This window comes from Nanorana parkeri, unplaced genomic scaffold (genome assembly GCF_000935625.1).
Source record: "Nanorana parkeri isolate BGI_ZX_2015 unplaced genomic scaffold, ASM93562v1 scaffold1138, whole genome shotgun sequence".
NCBI lineage: Eukaryota > Metazoa > Chordata > Amphibia > Anura > Dicroglossidae > Nanorana > Nanorana parkeri.
The window spans coordinates 384,067-403,379 of NW_017307406.1; the positions used below are offsets into that span (position 1 = coordinate 384,067).

Here is a 19,313-nt window from a genome sequence, read left to right on the forward strand (position 1 = left end):
ACTTAAGGGCCTCAAATCCCAAGTTGCTTTTGGTATGCACATCTTGACATTTCCTAGCTGTGCTCCTTTCCACCTACTGCACATTCCTATTCACCGATAAGGCGTCTCAACATAGTGACTTGCAAATAAAAAGATACTGGAGGAGGAGGGCCAGCTCTCAGTTCAGTTATAAAGTTTTACATTTTGTATACTAGTGTACTGCAGGATTTTCCACAATCTAAATTGCTGATATGTTATTTAAAAAAAATGTCTAATATGTTATCACTTCTGATAAAAGGATTAGATGGTGTGTGTGCCTGGCTAATGTATCTGTTCCACAGATGTTTAGGGGACATTTCAGACTGTCATTGTAAAGAAGCATTGAGTTGCACAAAGTGCAGGCAGGTGGTAGTACATTTTTCAGTTCACTGCTTTATAGGCCCCAATTGAAAGGATACATGGGTTATTGGTTACTACATACAAATGCTTAAATAGCCGTTATGTGTTGTAGAGTAGTTTTTGCTCATAGGCTATTACCATTTCATGTTGTGATCCTTCATATGTGGAGCATTTATTTCTGTCAAAGTGAGTGATCTCTATTTCACTTCTTTGCCAGTAACTTAACCAACAACATATATAGCTGCTTTTAGGCCCAAGTCAAATTTGTTGTTAATGGAACCATGCCAGAGACAAGATCACTAAGAAAGCAAAAAAAACAAAAACACTTACCTGCTTCTACTCATACTGTTCCATCACTGGCAAGCAAGCTTCTGCAGCTTTTTGGCAAGCAAGGAAGCAACGCCATAGAAGCACAATTATCAATCTTGTTGCTGCCAAATTGCCACCAATAACAGGATTGCTAGTCTGACATGGACGTTTAGAAGTAAAACACAGGACCTCTTTTTTTTTTTCTTACTTTATTATTTCATATAAATTTTAATGTTACCACACAAATTTTCTTAAATAACTACAAACGGTCCATATATCTTATGCAGTAGGCAGGCAAACAAGAATCCCTTGGATCTACATGCTAGATTTTTTGTGAACTATCTAGCCTTATACCTGGTGTCACAAAATTCACTGAAGCTGAAATCCAGGTAAACAGCTCAAAGACATACAGTATATGTGAAAAGTGTTACCTGGCAAAGAATTTGAATTATGGTCAATCAGTAATTTGCTAGTTCTATGTAAACAGCATCTAATTATTTAAAGAACAACTGGATTAAATAGTGATGTCTACAGTATATCTGCCTGGAGTTCAGCTTCAATATAAATTGTGACAGCATCATTTTATGTTTAGCTAACTACATCCATTGATGATGCTGATGAGTGTGACAAATAGCTGTTTTGTGTTTTTACTGATATGCTGTTTATTTATCAGATCGCTGTTGCTAGTGCAGTTTAGCTGTCAAACATGACTTTCTTTTCATTTCTACTAAAACAGGTAAAGAGAAATAAATAGAGTGCTTCTAGATGGGTTACTAAGAAATGTTCAAAATATGCTATTATTTTTGCTTTTGTAACAATGCAGTGAGCAAACTATGAAACAGGAATGTTGTTGATTCTTCACACGCATTTTGTCAGTCAAAATCTGAAAAACAAAAAATTTCAAAACGTGAATGGCTGATAAAATGAAAAAGTAAATCATTTGAATTGAAAACTTAAAGAAAAATTCTGGGCAGAATAAAACTTACCTCAACACTGCAAGGGTTAAAGTGACCCTAAACTCGGGAGTTATATCTTAATCATCTCTAATCTTAACCTCACGATTAATTAGCTCATTTGCAATAAAGTTATAGTCTATCACAGGAGGGAGCTTGGAGTGGTGGTTACTTTACAATCCACACACAGGGACCATGGGGGACAAATGTAGACACCACCCAGAATGAAGGACAGTGTCAGAGATGATTTGAGGACCTACAGCTGAATGATACACAAATAATGTGCATTTCACTTAATAGTTAAGACACTTGAATGCATTATTAAGATTTAGCTGCTGAGTTTAGTGTCACTTCAAGGGCTCATTTTTGTCTAGGGTCTAAAATAACAAATATATACTCACCCAAACCTTGGTCCCGTCTGGCTGCTAGACTGGTGCCTGCAGCCTCTCTCCCCTTCATTCCAGTGGTTTAAGAATCCATAATACAGTGTATTAGCCGTGAGGACACCGGAGGACATTCCGTTGCAGGAGTGTGTGAGAAAGGCTGCAGGGACTGATCTAGCAGCCAGGCAGAACTGAAGTTTGGCTGAGTATGTCTTTGTTATTTTAGACCCTTGCAGTTAACTCTTGCACTGGAGGGTAGCCCCACTGCAAAGGTTAAGTTTTCTTCTGCTTAGAGTTCTTTTTAAAATAATTTTTTTATTTGTTATATGAAAGAGCAGGTGACAAAGTCTCTTGAATGCATAGCTTCATATTCCCTGAGCTCCCCTGCAGGTCCATTCCCCTGAAGTTCTAACTCTGTCTAAGCTCTGTGTGAGAAGGTGTCTGAGCTTACGCAGGATGACGCCCCTCCTTATACCATGACAGTGTCTGGGCCATGCTTTTGATTTTCTTAAACAGTTTTGCAGCTTAAATCTCTGGAAAGGATCATTTTTAGATATACAATAATGTCAGTTGGGATTTGTTTTATATTTACTTTCAAGAGGCATTGCAGAAAAAAAATGCCTCACTCCCCGCTGTCTCTCCTCTCTCTACTGACTGTCTCTCCTCTCTCCTGGCTGTCTCTCCTCTCTCTCCTGGCTGTCTCTCCTCATTCTCTCCACTGGCTGTCTCTTTGCTGCCTCTCCTCTCTCTCCTGACTGTCTCTTCTCTCTCCTGGCTGTCTCCCCTCTCTCTTCTGTCTCTCTCTATCTCCTGGCTGCCTCCCCTCTCTCCTGGCTGTCTCCCCTCTCTCCTGGCTGTCTCTCCTCTCTCCTGGCTGTCTCTCCTCTCTCTTCTGTCTCTCTCTATCTCCTGGCTGCCTCCCCTCTCTCCTGGCTGTCTCTGCTCTCTCCTGACTGTCTCTCCTCTCTCCTGACTGTCTCTCCTCATTCTCTCCCCTCTCTCCTGGCTGTCTCTCCTCTCTCTTCTGACTGTCTCTCTCTCTCTCTCTCCTGGCTGCCACCCCTCTCTCCTGGCTGTATCTCCTCTCTCCTGACTGTCTCTCCTCTCTCCTGACTGTCTCTCCTCTCTCCTGACTGTCTCTCCTCTCTCCTGACTGTCTCTCCTCTCTCCTGACTGTCTCTCCTCTCTCCTGACTGTCTCTGTCTCTCCTCTCTCTCCCCTGGCTGTCTCTCCTCATTCTCTCCCCTGGCTGTCTCTCCTCGCTTGCTTCCCTGGATGTCCTTCCTCGCTCTTTCTCTTGGCTGTCTCTCCTCTCTATCCCATAAATGTCTCTCCTCGCTCTCTCTCCTGGCTGTCTCTCCTCACACTCTCTTCTGGCGGTCTCTCCTCTCTCTCTTTTTCCTGGCTGTCTCTCATCTCTCTCTCTCTTGTGTATTCTCCAAAAAAAAGCTGCACAGCGCTAGAGTGTTTGGGTTTCACTTGAAGAAAAGGTGGCAACCCTAGCACAGATATGGACTGGAAGAAGAGTCTGCAGGAGTCAGAGCATTGGACCCGCGATCCACTGATCATGATTCCATTGCTTTACTGCCTCTAATGCATACAAATACTGCATTATTTTTTTTAAATTAATGTGTGTGTGTTTATTATTTCTTTCTAAAAGGTGGACTTTGCCTTTAATGTAAACCTACTGTGTAAACTATTCTTTTTGAACTGAGCATATGATTAAATAAATGCATAAGCGGAGGGTAAATTAAGTAAAAACTGCAAGTCAAGGCAAATGAAATATCCAGTAATGCAAGGAGGTGAATTTGCTGATCTTGACTTTTTCTATAAAAGTTGAAATAAACCCCATCCCCTCCCCTCCCAGACTTTCCTACTGGTTATTGAGAGTGTCCATCACATGAAAGGATAACTAACATTTAAACAACATTAGCTATTTTGATATACCAAGGATACCAACTAACTTTGCAAATATAAACTACTATCTTTGCCTTTTCTTTCTCTGTGCTTTGAGAGCTACCTTCACAGGCCCAGCCTGCTGTACGCAATGCTCTGTTTACATTTAGCATGCCTAAAATAGTTTTTTAACTAATTTTGAGGAGCGGGCAAAAGGAAACATTTGCTCCATATAACTGTCTCATTCAGTGTTTTTACTTCCAGCAACCAGAAATGATGGTTTCTATGCTGCAATACATTCATGCAATCACTAGAATTTCACACACTTTCAGACATACAGGTGAAACTCGAATAATTAGAATATCATGCAAAAGTAATTGCAGTAAGTGCTGCAAAAGGGGCCCAAACCAAGTACTGAGTACATATGCATGCTTGTACTTTTCAGAGGTCCGATATTGTTCTATGTACAATCCTTGTTTTATTGATTGCATGTAATAATCTACTTTTTTGAGGTTGTGGATTTGGGGTTCTTGGGGTTTTCATGAGCTGTAAGCCATAATCATCACAATTATGACAAATCACGGATTGAATTATCTTGCTTTGCATGTAATGAGTCTATCGCATATATTAGTTTCCCCTTTTAAGTTGCATTAGTGAAATAAATGAACTTTGCACGATATTCTAATTATTCGAGTTTCACCTGTAGACAGCCCCTGCATAGGTTTAGCATAAGTGTAGAAAGCACAAAGTTCCCCAAGACCATGACTGAAAACAAGTAAGGCACTAGGGATTCCTATAGAAGTACATCCTGCTTTCTACAACGGTCTGTTCGAAATCTTTTGGACAGGAATAGGATAGACTGGACTTATTATTTAAGGTTATTTCACAATTGCAACATACCACGATATTGCTTCTGTTGGGACTGAAGTTCATAGGATGCTCTAATACCTTTCTAGTCATCTGCTGATGTTTTTAGCTCTTAGGACATGTTTTTTTTTAGTTTTCCAGTAATAGTTGAGGTACCCTGCATGGTCATCTGATGTTATATTCCTTACAGCCCTGAGTGCAACACTTTGTGTGCTGCAGTACTTGTTGCTGTACTCAACCGATTTCTACAGAAATATTACCTGTATTATGGACTCCCAACTTCCTTAATGGCCTAAACCTCTCCTATATTCAACTGCCAAGGTCTGCCTCCTCCATATGAATTAGAGGTAATGAGATGGCTCACATTCCAGTCCATTTATCATACGCTCTGAAGATCACAATCTATCAAAAATCAAACTACTCTATAGTCTTGGCAATGCTAAAACGTTCCCACTTGGCAGTGGCAATCTCCAAACTGTTTGATCATTCTTTACAGGAAACCTTTACTGAAAGGTTGCCATTGCTTATATCGTTTTGGAAATTTTAATTGCCGGGCTGACTTTCTAGATGCAAATATATCAAGCATTTCTGAAAAATGTTGCCTTGATATACAAGCAATGTCTTTGCATAAGAGCAACATTTTGTACAAAAGCGCCACCCAAATAAGGCCTGTAGCAGTGCGAGCGATGAGTCTGTTTAACGACAATGCAATGTCACATTGGATAGATTCCTTGTTAAGGTTTCACGAAATGAAAAAGATTCCATTGAGTCAAGAGATAGCAGACCCCTTTTGTCTTCAGAATCGCTTTAATCTTTTGTGGCATTGTTTCAACAAGGTGATGGAAACATTCCTTAGAGAGTTTGGTCCATAATGACATGATAGCATGACATAGTTGGTGCAGATTTGTAGGCTGCACATCCATGATAAGAAACACCCCCAGCCTGAACTATTGATACAAGGCAGGATGGATCCATGCTTTCATGTTGTTTACATAAAGTTCTGACCCGACCATCCAAATGTTGCAGTGGAAATCAAGACTCATAAGACCAGGCAGCACCTCGAATGGTTGAATGGCGATATCACTATGCCAGAGATCCTGGAGGTCATTAAACACTCCCCCCTTTGCAAAGCTCCCGGCCCAGATGGTTATTCGGCGGAATTTTATCGCCTACTGGCTACTGCCATAAGACCAGGCAGCGTTTTTCCAATCTTCTATTTTCCAATTTTGGTGAGCCCTTGCAAACTGTAGCCTCAGTTTCCTGTTCTTAGCTGACAGAAGTGGCACTCGGTGTGGTCTTCTGTGGCTGTAGCCCATCTGCTTCAAGGTTCAATGTGTTGTGTGTGTTCAGATCTTCTGCATACCTCGGATGCAACAAGTGGTTATTTGAGTTACTGTTGCCTTTCTATCAGCTTGAACCAGTCTGGCCATTCTCCTCTGCCCTCTGGCATCAACAAGGTATTCTTGTCCAGAGAGCTGCCGCTCACTGGATATTTTATCTTTTTCAGATCATTCTCTGTGAACCCTAGAGATGGTTGTGTATGAAAATCCCAGTAGATCAGCAGTTGCTGAAACACTCAAACTAGCCCATCTGGCAACCAACAACCATGCCATGTTCAAAGTCGCTTAAATCCCCTTTCTTCCCCATTCTGATGCTCGGCTAACGAAGGGAAGGGGGAGGAGTCCGGTGACGTTGATGTCCGTGATGTCACCGGACTCCTCCCCCTTCCCTTCGTTAGCCGACGCACGAGCGCCAGCCAAGGCCTATTGTCCTATACACATACAAAGGATTACACCGAGGATCATCACCAAACACATCAATGACCAGGCAGAAAAGGCCCATCTGGCTCTCGGGGATCGCTTTTAGATTAGCACCATTACTATCTAAAGATGTAATAAATGACCCATCAGCTCCTAAGCTGAAAATGACTTTGCTTTGATTATCTGGATACACCTCCCCCATTGGGAACCCCCTTGATATTCCTCAAGTCTTTTGTCTAGACATTGTGGAAAATCTCGATTGCATAGTGTTCTATATGCGTATTGCACTGCTTGCAATAATACTTTATAGAACACTTACATATTTCCATATATAAAAGAAATGCAATTTATTGTAACATTTGGCAGTTTAAGTTATTTATTGAAAACAAAAATATTGTGCTGTTAGTTCACTAATCCAGCACGTTATTATTCTGAGTTGCCCCACTCAAGCGGCGGCCATATTAAGTGGGACACGTGAGATTAATAACGTGCTGGATTAGTGTGATCCTAGTTCATTTTATTACTTCATTGCTGTGCTGTATGTGTATAGGCCAATGTAGTTGGATCTGTATGTGTGTTATAATTAATCAAAATTAATCAATTAAAATTTTTTCAAACCTCAGCAACCAACAATACCCCCTAGTGATGACATTACACAGTGCAAAGAAAAAAGAGACACATACTGGGTCGAGCTCAGAAAGACCGCACAAAAATAACAAATCATTATAACCCGTGAAAAAAAACCCCAATATACTGTGTCCTAGCTAAAAAAAAAGAATCTAATACATGGCCACCCATGCACATTTTAAATACCAGACAGGAAAAGACCACCCAAATAAAAAACATAGCATTTCAAAGTAACAAGTGTAACAAATGTGCTAGGGCAACATAATGGCAGAGAGTCACAAGTGACAAGTAGCAAAGGAGCCAGAAATAATGGCATTGGCCAATCCACCCCGCGTGTGCACTAAATGGACAAATATGAGGTGTGAAATAGTGAATAACAAACTAGAAAAGATAAACAATGACAGCGGACAAAGTAGAGAATACATGCAAGTATATGAAATATTGATTAAAATAGTAATAAACCCTCAAACTTATTTCAGTAATTAATTTAGATCACACAAATATACATTGCAAAGCATTTATTTAAATTTTTGCCCAAACACTTACAGTCATCATGTTTACAAACGGCTGGCTCTAGCTCTCTCAGCTTCCCTGAACTTCATGTGCAGTACGGTGCCGATCACAAAGGACAGTGTAGCCTTCAGCTGCTGTCCATCTACTAGCTTGGAGAAAGGAGGAGTGGGAATGGGGGAGCAAGGGGGTGCCTAGCCTTGATGTTCCTGTGTGTTTGTGGAGACACATATACCTTACTAGCACACACAAAGATGGCTCCATAGAACCCTGCAAGGGTGAGAAGCCACCCGAAAACAGGATATTAGGTCAGTGCTCAGGGGACCAGCTGATTCTGCAGGAAGATAGCAAGAACCAGCATCCATTGTAAGTGGTTTAGCCAGCTTTTTAAAATAGCTTAAAAACCTTTTGACTTTAATTTCACATTAATACTTCATTGTCATCACCAGGGGTTGTGGTGGTGGATGGGGTTTTTGGTTTATTAGTCTGTTCACCATTTTGTTTTAGGTGACTGAGCACCATTGAAACATTAATAAAATGCTAATGCTTTGACTCCGCTACAGGACCTGTGAGTGAGTATAGCGATATATATAGCGCTATCTACACTACAAAGCAAAAAATAATAATAATATATTGCAGTTTACCCGTGCTTAGAGGGAGGAAGTGTTCTCTATTTCACATAAGATAGCTGGGAAAGCTAATAAGATTTTAAATGTGTTTTAGGCATCAGGTCAGAGGACAGGGAGTTACCAGTAAACTTGATTTCTGACAAGATTAACAGGTATTTTTGTGTACTTGTAAAATAAAATATAAATAAAATACTCTTAGCCTGAAAAAGAAAATGCATGCATTCACCACATAAGAACTGGTAAGCTGCAATGTACACTATTGTATTTTTGTTCTTCAGTTTAGATATACTTTAATTTATATGACACTTACCCTTGAATGCCTTGGACTTCTGTGGAGCCTTCTTCTCTTGCTCATCCATATGACGATGCCAATCATCTCCATACCCATTGCTAAGCAACTTGCTGAAATTTACTGCATCATTTTTATTCCCTGGCCTTTAGTGTGAACAAGAAAATGACAGTGAGGAAGGGAAACAAAAATAAACAGTGCAATACATTTTTAAGCATCTAATAAACATTTGAATCTTCTCATTTTTAGACTGAGCTAATTGTGCCTAAGCTGTACCTTTCATCTTTTATTTACTCTGAAAATAGCAGTGCCATTTCTGCCATGCAACTGTGCCTAATCACAGATTTATAGCTGCAGTGTGATATTATCTAATGCACAGCTGCCACAGACTGCTAGTCGCACCAAATTTTGGAGTGAGATTTGGTTATGTCAGTAGGGGAATGCTCACTGTTCTCCTGAGGGTTTGCTGGGGAGCAAACTGTATCTGAGAACTTGCAGTAGAAACTGATCATATTCCGATTCATACTGATCACATTTAGGCTGGATGTTTGTTTGCCAACAAACCACTCCAGCCTGCTGATGGTGCTGCGCCTTTCTCTTTATGCACTTGGTTTTACAGTGGTACAATGTTAGTAGTACAATGTTAAGCTTGAAAAAATATTATATAATTTTAAACATTTGTGTAAAAAATAAATAAATGCCTTTTTGCACATTTGTCAGCTTATATTGAAATGTTTGCTGGGTAACAGCCTAATATAGTGCAGATGTTTTTATTCTTTAATATTGTTTTATTACATTTTACATAATCTGGTACTGACAGGTGCACTTGATAAAAGCAAGAGTCTGTATCTCCCTCTCATCCGATACAATGCTAAAAATGAACCTGGAGTTTAATCACAACAAAAGTAAACAAAAATAAAGGAGGTAAAAATGAAAAGTAGAACATGTGTCAACAGAGCCAGCATTGGGATTGACAACAGGTGAGAGTGTTGCGCAAACATCAATTTTTTTTGTAGAAGTTGTATAAGTAATTAAAGCTGAGCTCCAAGCACATATAAAAGGAACAGAATGCAGCTTTTTATTCATTTTGATATAATGACATACTTATTTAAATGCTGCTAGTGTAAGTACCTGACTTAGTGTAAGCTTCATGCAATCCCCTATACAACAGCGCTGTAAAACGCTCAACATGTGAAAACCAATAATTGCCTATGGGCATGGTTCCCACCTGGGCGTTTTACAGCGCGTAGGAACGCGCTGTAAAACGCCCTACGCCCAAAGAAGTACAGGAGCTTATTTGGGGCGTATTTGCCGTCCGTATCCATTAGGATACAGACGGATAGCCCTCGGAAATGGTTGGTCGTGCGTTTCTTTTAACGCAAATCGCGTTAAAACGTGCGGCAAATGCACATATTTTGTACGCCCAGGTGTGAACCCAGCCTTAAACTGGAAGAGTAACCAGGAGCTAATCAGGTTTGCTGCATGCAAATGTCTTCACAAGGAACATGGAGAGGGAAGAGTGAGCAGAGACATGGCATCCTCAGTCTACTGCTGTTTATTTACTGTCCACTCAGCAGGCTGGGGTGCAAAGAGGACACCACTATATTCTTGAAAGGAGAATTATAGGGAGAGTGAATTACACTCATCCCCATAATTAGAGCTGAGGTGTGACAGTGAAGCTGTCACACGTCGGCTCTTTTAACCGGGAACTGAGGAATAACATACCGCCGTTCGCTCAGTTCCTGATATTCTCAATGTAGAGAGCGATGGCTGTCAGTCACTGCTCCCCACAGGGATTTCCCCTCCCTTCCTCCAGAGCGGACTGGAGGAACAGACAGGGGAGGGGCAGGCACAACTGGCTCTGCCTCTAGAGAGTGTAATAAAAGAAGTAAGCCATAATACCGGTTCACAGCAGAATAAGTGTTCAGCAAGCTGGTATAAGATATTGGGTAAAGATAGAAGTATATTGGAACTAAATACAAAGTAACACGGTAGGAACATACAAAAGGCATCTGCGGAAAAAAAGTAGGGTCTGGAATAACTGAATCATTACTTGACTTGACAATGGACCTCTGCCAGGCTATGGAAACATATAAGGAAAGTATAAAGATCACACAGGTATGAATAGGTGGACTGGGGAGAAAACACAGCAGGGCATGGGGTATGGAAGACAGCAGATAATAAATATGTAATACATGAAGCACTATTTTAGATGATAGAAACACCTAACAGCTGCTGCAGTTGCAAAAGTCAATATTTTTATCGAAACATGTCAGTTGCAGGGTTATTTATCCAGGTTGGAGCTAATAGAGCAATCATAATCTCTCATTATGTAATGGGGAGTAAGTTAGGCATGGAGAAAATGACCAATCCTGCAAGCTGATGGCATGACAGAGGAGTGAAACAATGTGGATTATTTAGTTTGTATAGGGCTTACTGTGTTTTGTAGCCCCACAAAAGATTGTTGTTTATTAAGTATTTTGTCTGTTCATTGTTTTTGTATTGATTGTAATTAATATATATGATATTCATTGATATATGTGGTTATTCAAGTGATATGTAGGTAGTTCACTAGGAGTGCTGCAGAGATTATATTATACAAATGGGAGACAGCGAGAAAAAGACATGTCACATTTCACCATCTACCTGCTTACATATTTTAAAGAAGAACTCCAGGCAGAAATGTTATTGACCCCTGCAGTGGGGCTACTCCAATCCTTGGAGCTGGCAGCGCTGCCTCCAGCCTGTCTCCTCCTGCACTGCACTGACTCCAGGATTCCTAGACCGCTGCACAGGAGGAGGAGAGATGTTCCAGGGACCGGTCTAAGGGTCGACCGTCTCTGAAGATAGGGTGAGTAAACTTTTTTTTTTTTACCCTGGGAAAAAACAAGAAGTTTTCCACTGCAAGGGTAAATACAATTTCTGCCCAGAGTTCTTCTTTAACTGACAAAAAAAAGTAGGTTGGGATATAGTTAGAATACAAAATAAAGAATTACATTGTTACTGCAATAATGTGTGCCAATTCAATTTTTTTTAAATACATATACAAAGTGTGCTATACTGGGGACATTCCAGATGTACAATGAGAAGCCCAAAATGTGACGATCCATGTGCTAAAGAATATAAAATATAAATGTACTTATAATAAAATGTGTATTAGCATTTGTTACAATGGCAACAAGAAAAACACATCATAAATTATTCTAAAAAGCACTTCATGTTAATGTGGTTTTTTCTGCACCTATTGTATAATTTTACCACACTGACATTACAATTTTCAAATGATTAATAATCAAGTTAAAGCTAGTTTATCTAACACCGCAATGCATCTACAATACATACTTACATCGGTGGAAAGAAACATTTTTTTCCAGGCTTATCATGCCTGGTCTTTGGGGGAAGAGGTCCTTTACCAGATGCAGTCACATTGCTGTCATGTTTTATTGCAGGCAGCTTCACCTAAAGAATGACATTTATTTATAATATTTAAAAGGCAAGGCAAATGCTAGGATTGCATTTTTCAAATCATGAAATCCTGCACGCATCATCTGACTGTCTTTCAGTATCTATAGCAAGCTCTGCCTGACTAACAACCTCCAGTAGAAGCAACCATGATGTGCTGCAGTGGAGGACGCCATTGATGCAACCCTGTTGCTTTGCCTTACATGGGCAAAAGCATGTTTTCTTTAATACTTTCAAGTCCCTCGATAATCCAAACCGTTGTGACCACAGTACATTTTGACATTCTGGTATGCAACAGTTCACTCCGCAACTTCTATTAAACCATTTTGCACAACAAAATGATATTTAAAGTATTTTGTTAGCACCTTAATTTAGTATTTTTTTTTAAAGTAACCATAATTTTGTTTGTAATAGAAAGCAAAATGGGCACACATGTAAACAAAATTGCTTAGTGTGTAACATGTTTTGTACAATTAATACTATTTAAAACCAAATCACTTAATTACTTTCTACTCTTTATTCTGAGTACAAGGCCCCCGAATATGTGTAAGTTTTAATACAAAAGTCAGTGTTGTAAGGTCAATAAACAATGCGTAAATGTTTGATTTCTAGATATTAGGCATTTTCTAGCGCAATAGCTGTAATTCACTGATCAGCCTGGGATGGCACTAATGTACAGGAGGGCCATTGCACACGGGTTAAAATTAAACTGTGACAACTAAAAGACGACTAAAAGAATAACAAATATTTTCAAGTGCTTGGGAAGTTGGCAAAAAAACTATTCAAAATTGTAAGAAGTAGTTTAATTAGAAACCATTACCACCCATTAATTTAGATTTTAAACTACAATGAAAACCCAAAAAATATTCTCTCTTTGTGATAATCACTACGTATGTACGTCCTGACTGTGTACATGTTTGTGTGCATGTGTGGGGAGCGGGATCTTTTGAATTAATTTTTTTTGTAATTCATTACATAAGCCCTCCGTGTAATATTAGTGACAGGTACTCTTTGTGGAGATATCAAAGATTTACTAGATCCCCGAGGTCTCCCCTGTCACTAGTAACAGACCAGGTCCTGCTTGTACACCCATTATCTGTGCTGGTATTTTGACAGCTCTTATCCAGAAATGCCTAGAGTTGAGCACTTCTGAATTCAGTGAGTCACAGAGTGATCTCCAGGGGGTGCAGCAGGTGTAAGCACAGGACTTTATTTTACACCCTATTGGCACAGGGTACGTGCTGGGAGGATGTTGATTTACAGTGGGGGTCAGAAAGGGTAATGACTTGCTGCTGAATTAAATGGATCTAGGTTGTCATCATGGAAATCAGATTACCAGACAATCATTTGGAGACATACAGTTGTGTCAAAAGTTTTCATATCCTGGCAGAAATCGTGAAATTTTGTCTCTTATTCCGATCTTCTTCTTTCCTGATGTATTCATCTGTTCCTCCAGCGGTGCGGCGGCTCTCCGATCCAGCGCTGACTGCTCGGCCCCTCCGATCTAGCGATGTCTGCATGCGGGTGCACACGTCCATAGACTTACCTTGCGTCTCTGCTCGTCTCCCGACCGAGAATCGGAACTGCGCATGCTCCCGCCCCAAGATCCTTTGCGGCCGTACGAGCAGTTCTTGATTCTCGGTGCGGGAGCGCGCAGCTATAACGAGGTAAGTTTAAACCTAGTTAAAGCGGGGTTTTTTTTTTACTTCTTGCCTATATCTACTGCTTGCTAGCAGTAGATATAGGCAAAAAAACGGAGGGTTTAGAACCCCTTTAACTCAATCAGGATAAAGTTAAAACAAATTTAAAAAAGCATCACTCTTCCAAGAAAAAATACAGTTTTCCTGTATGACCCCTGGCAAGGCACCACGTCCACATGTTAATGGGGACAAGGGCCTTATCGCCACATCTGGTCCCCGAGAGGGTGTGAGGGTCTGAATATTCATCCTGTGACAAAAACACAACAAACCATGCCAGGATGATTCTACCCACTTTGCATTCTATTTGTATGTGGCATTTCCCCAGCCAGCTGCTAAATGTCAACAACTAGCTGGGAAGCCAGCTGACGTCATTTAGCAAATACGGATGAAAGGAATCATCAGCACTCACAGGATGCAAAATTCTTGTTCATTTTTATTGAATGTGCATCACATGCGTCAATCAAACTGTTTTGGGGCCACACAGGGTCCTTTCTTCAGGGTGACATAGTAACTATGTGACATTGCCCTGCTTGGCCCCCTTCGTTTGATTGACACGTGCCACATGTTCAATAAAAATGAACAAAAATTTCTCATCCTGTGAGTGCTGGTGATTCCTTTCATCCATATTGTGAGAACAAACGGCACCATTGGTGTCATCACTACAAGCACCGCTATTCAGAAAGAGAAAGGCCTACATAGTCGTATATGGAGTGCAGGTGATAAGCCACACTACTTGACATTGAGCAAATACGATCATGTACAATTTGAAACAAGTTTGCTGGCAGTGGCATAGTTGGTTGTAATGACGCTGGTGAGAATCTGCAACATAGCAACCGATAACGCTTAGTGGTGTCATTGGTTGTTATGGTGCAACCCACAATGGGAATTGTTCCCCGGATGGCTCATCTATATATGAAAGCTGTACCTTCCAATTAATTTATATTTCTGTTCATCCAGTCTTGAGATTTATGTAGCCCTGTCACACTGAACAGCCCTGTCTGGCAGATGACCTGCTACTGCAGTTAAAGAACACAAACAGGTCTCCTGCCCCTTCCGTCCAGCCTATGACTGAACTGGAAAGAATAAAACATACTGATAAGCGCATCTTTCTGTTATTCTCTTTCCTCATATAAGTACTACAGCACATCTGACTCCTTGTGCTGCTTCTCCCTAAACAGCTTGCATTTAAGGATATAACAGGATTTTTTTAACTCACTTTAAAATTATTTTCTTTGAGTTTGAGGGACACAAAATTCAGTGACATTTGAGTTATACTGCCATCTACAGGAGGTTTTGGACACTGGCAAACAAAAATGGTGTAATCCCTCCCACACCCAGCATGCCTCGGTTTTGTAACAGAGCAGTAAAGAGAGCAAGACCATAAACACAGAGAGAACTGTGTCCCTCAAAGAACTTCAAGGAAAAGAACTGACAGGGAGTACAAAAAAAAAAATTCTTGTTCATTTTTATTGAATGTGCATCACATGCGTCAATCAAACTGTTTTGGGGCCACACAGGGTCCTTTCTTCAGGGTGACATAGTAACTATGTGACATTGCCCTGCTTGGCCCCCTTCGTTTGATTGACACGTGCCACATGTTCAATAAAAATGAACAAAAATTTCTCATCCTGTGAGTGCTGGTGATTCCTTTCATCCATATTGTGAGAACAAACGGCACCATTGGTGTCATCACTACAAGCACCGCTATTCAGAAAGAGAAAGGCCTACATAGTCGTATATGGAGTGCAGGTGATAAGCCACACTACTTGACATTGAGCAAATACGATCATGTACAATTTGAAACAAGTTTGCTGGCAGTGGCATAGTTGGTTGTAATGACGCTGGTGAGAATCTGCAACATAGCAACCGATAACGCTTAGTGGTGTCATTGGTTGTTATGGTGCAACCCACAATGGGAATTGTTCCCCGGATGGCTCTTAGCAGGAAGTTGTCATTTAGTGGCAGCAGTGATGCCACCACTAAATGCACAACTTTGGACTGCAGCAGCTGAAGGTTCAGCATGTGGGTGGGCAACCTGCAAACAGCTGAAGTTCAGTTCCAGTTTGTGGTGAACCTGAACCTCACCTCTAGTGACAAGCTGGGTCTGAAATAAAAATGTAGAGCATTCAAAAGACAATGGAACAATGATTTATTTTAAAAGAATATATTGATAGAAGAGTAACATAAGAAGAATCTTAAATTTAACAAAACGTTGCTTAAAATTAACTCAAGTCAACACTACATAACCATATTAGAGACTGTCAGCCAAGATGTCCACCCACACTAGTTAGTGTGGAAAATGTGGTTCGTCTTCTTTAAACCCTGACAATGATGATTCTGTAGAACAAACCTTAGCTGAATAACTGTCAGGAAAAAAACAAGCCCTTTGTTATTACAATTTGTACCTAAAGTTATGCAGTAAATATGTCAATGTTACACTATGTAGCATGCAAATACCACCATTTGAATCTCTGTGACATATTATAAAAAGTGCTTTTTTTTTAGGAGCATTAACAGATATATATATATTTATTTATTTTCTTTTTCTTTGCATAATCCTGTTTAAGATGGCATATCAGTTTTCACAAAAGATCCAACAATTAACTGTTTGCATAATTGCTTCTGAGCACCTGCATGAAATTTTAACTCCAGGCATACTGCTAAATACATGAATTGCATATATGAAAGCTGTAAATATTCAAAAAACCAAGAAAGGGCGCAGAGAACACTGGCTAGTTAACAAAGTAGTGATGAAAAACTGAAGGTGGTGGCACTTACGTGTGAATGCCAGGATCTGGAGATGGACGGCCGGTATGGAGGATCGGGGCACTCGTGGTGTGGTGTCCGACTGTGATCGATGTATTAATCCAAGAGGTATATCCACGGGAGAGTGTAGATGAGAAGAGGGGACTTCGTCCGAAGTGCCGTGAGGGGTCTGTGCGGTGTGGGAGAGAGGCAGGGGGATCGCTGTGGTGTCGGCAATGGGCAGCGGACAATGGACGGGGCTGTAACAGCCGCAGCTGTGTGTGTCTCAGCGAGCGGTAACTGTCAGATCTGCTGGGGACCATGTGCAGAAGCAGCTGGCAGATGCCGTAAGTCGAATCCAATGACGTGTTGGAGAGGGATCATTCAGACAGGAACCGGGTGTTGGATAGGGCTGTGGCAGCCGATCCTGCCCCTTCCGTCCAGCCTATGACTGAACTGGAAAGAATAAAACATACTGATAAGCGCATCTTTCTGTTATTCTCTTTCCTCATATAAGTACTACAGCACATCTGACTCCTTGTGCTGCTTCTCCCTAAACAGCTTGCATTTAAGGATATAACAGGATTTTTTTAACTCACTTTAAAATTATTTTCTTTGAGTTTGAGGGACACAAAATTCAGTGACATTTGAGTTATACTGCCATCTACAGGAGGTTTTGGACACTGGCAAACAAAAATGGTGTAATCCCTCCCACACCCAGCATGCCTCGGTTTTGTAACAGAGCAGTAAAGAGTGCCAGACCATAAACACAGAGAGAACTGTGTCCCTCAAAGAACTTCAAGGAAAAGAACTGACAGGGAGTACAAAAAAATCCTGCTTTCTTTTTCGATCATTGAGGGACACAGGATTTAGAGACATTTAGGATATCTAAAAGCAGTCCAGCTGCGGGGTGGGCAACACAGTGAACAAAATGCTAACAAACCCAACTATAAACAAATTAAGGACTGCCCGTAGCTCACAAAGCCACCTGAAGGGCCTTATGCCCAAAGTTGGCATCAGAAAAAGCCTGAATATCCACCTGGTAAAACCTAGAGAATGTGTGAACAGAAGACCAGGTGGCAGCCTTGCAAATCTGGAAAACAGTTGCCTGATGCGCACTCAAAGATCTAGTAGAGTGTGCTTTGATAGGAAAGGGTGGAACCCGATCTTCAAGACCAGAAGCTTGAATGATGATATGTCCACTGAGCAACAGGGGAATAAGAAGCTGGTTTGCCTTTACGGAGACCATCAGGGATGACAAAGAGGGCATATTGACAATAAGGCCCCGTTCACATATAGCGAATTGTCGCGCGATTTCCGCCGCGATATCGCGCATTTTAACAATTAACTGTTTGCATAATTGCTTCTGAGCACCTGCATGAAATTTTAACTCCAGGCATACTGCTAAATACATGAATTGCATATATGAAAGCTGTAAATATTCAAAAAACCAAGAAAGGGCGCAGAGAACACTGGCTAGTTAACAAAATCTCCTTCTTAGGTACCAGATAGGGGGATGAGATCACAGCTCCCTGGTTAAGGTGAGAGTCCGGAGTCTATAGGCCTTAGCGCCACCTTATCCTTGTGCAAGACCAAAAAGGGTTAAGCTCCCAGTTCAGACACACACCTTGTAGAGGTGATGGCAAAACGGAAAACAACCTTGTGAGTGAGAGTGGAAGGAGGAATATCCCCGTTAGGTTATAAGGACAGTTTCTGAATTGCTGAGAGAACCAAATTCAAATCTCACAGGAGGTACAGGTGGATGCACAGGGGAAGCCATATGAGAAAAAGTCTATACAAATGTCTCAATCAAAGAATGTGTGGAAACAGTCCTTGGAAGGTTGCTAGCAGAGATCTGACCTTTAATAGTATGTTGGTGCAACTCTGATCCAGGCCTGACTGTCAAGTGGTCAGGATTAAAAAAAAGTGAAGTATGCATTACATGTGTGCTGGTTGATCTGGAAGAGCATGCACCAGGAGTCTGATTAGGCTGGAATACCACATCTGCCTGGGATAGTCTGAAACTACAATCCTCAGAATGCACTCCATCTCAATCCTGCAGCAGATAAGGAAGTATTTCTATTTGTCCCTCTAGTCAGGGCTGGAGTAACGGAGAGGGGAGGGGGGAATCCCTGCAGGGAGCAGTGACTGACAGAAGATCGTGAAATGAGAGATCAGCGGTATGTGATTGCCCAATTCTCGATCAGCAGTACGTGATTGCCCAATTCTCCATCAGCGGTACGTGATTGCCCAATTCTCCATCAATAGAGCCAACGTGTGACATCTGCAGTTTCAGACATTGGCTATAAGTAAGGGGATGAGTGTATTACACTATATTTCACTATAGAGAACCTATCATTCTCCCTTAATCCCGCAACCAGCATATTATTGTACAGAATGACATCACAATTGGGCAGACATCAGACATGATATGTTTTTTTTTGTTGGAATCCTTTTATACATGTGTGCAAATACTTGTTATTAATAGAGTTTTATCACAGCAAAAATTATTAATTATGAATAGATTTTGGTCCTTGGCAGTTCAGCTTTAGGTTTAAAATAAAACAAGACTATGAATGGGTATTCAGGTATCTACTCTGCTAGAGTATTTAAGATAGCTAATTAAAGTAGAACTGAAGCCAAAATGTTTTGTTTTGGATAGAGAAAGGGAGGGTTACAACCCCCTGTCAGCTTTTTTGCCACAATGGCCTTCAATTGCACTTTAACCTCCCTGGCGGTATGCCCGAGTCTGGCTCGGGGTTAATTTTCAGTACCAAGAGCGGTAACCACAAGCCAGACTCGGGA

The 19,313-nt window shown here is 40.9% G+C and overlaps 1 protein-coding gene and 1 long non-coding RNA gene across 2 annotated transcripts in view; both read right to left on the reverse strand.

Moving 5' to 3' along the window:
* Positions 1-924: 924 nt before the first annotated feature.
* LOC108796612 lies at positions 925-6,384 on the reverse strand. Its single transcript, XR_001941817.1, has 3 exons — positions 6,273-6,384; positions 6,181-6,186; positions 925-937 (listed from the first exon to the last, which is right to left on the reverse strand). It is a non-coding gene; the product is annotated as an uncharacterized LOC108796612 (long non-coding RNA).
* A 2,123-nt stretch (positions 6,385-8,507) lies between these two features.
* Positions 8,508-19,313, reverse strand: part of CUNH7orf57 (chromosome unknown C7orf57 homolog) — a 31,372-nt gene continuing 20,566 nt past the window's right edge. Inside the window, exons 5-7 of the mRNA XM_018568108.1 lie at positions 11,948-12,060; positions 8,623-8,747; positions 8,508-8,512 (exon numbers count right to left, since the gene is read on the reverse strand). Of these exons, the coding sequence (XP_018423610.1) occupies positions 8,508-8,512; positions 8,623-8,747; positions 11,948-12,060 (243 nt within the window). The remainder of the gene's footprint in view (positions 8,513-8,622; positions 8,748-11,947; positions 12,061-19,313) is intronic.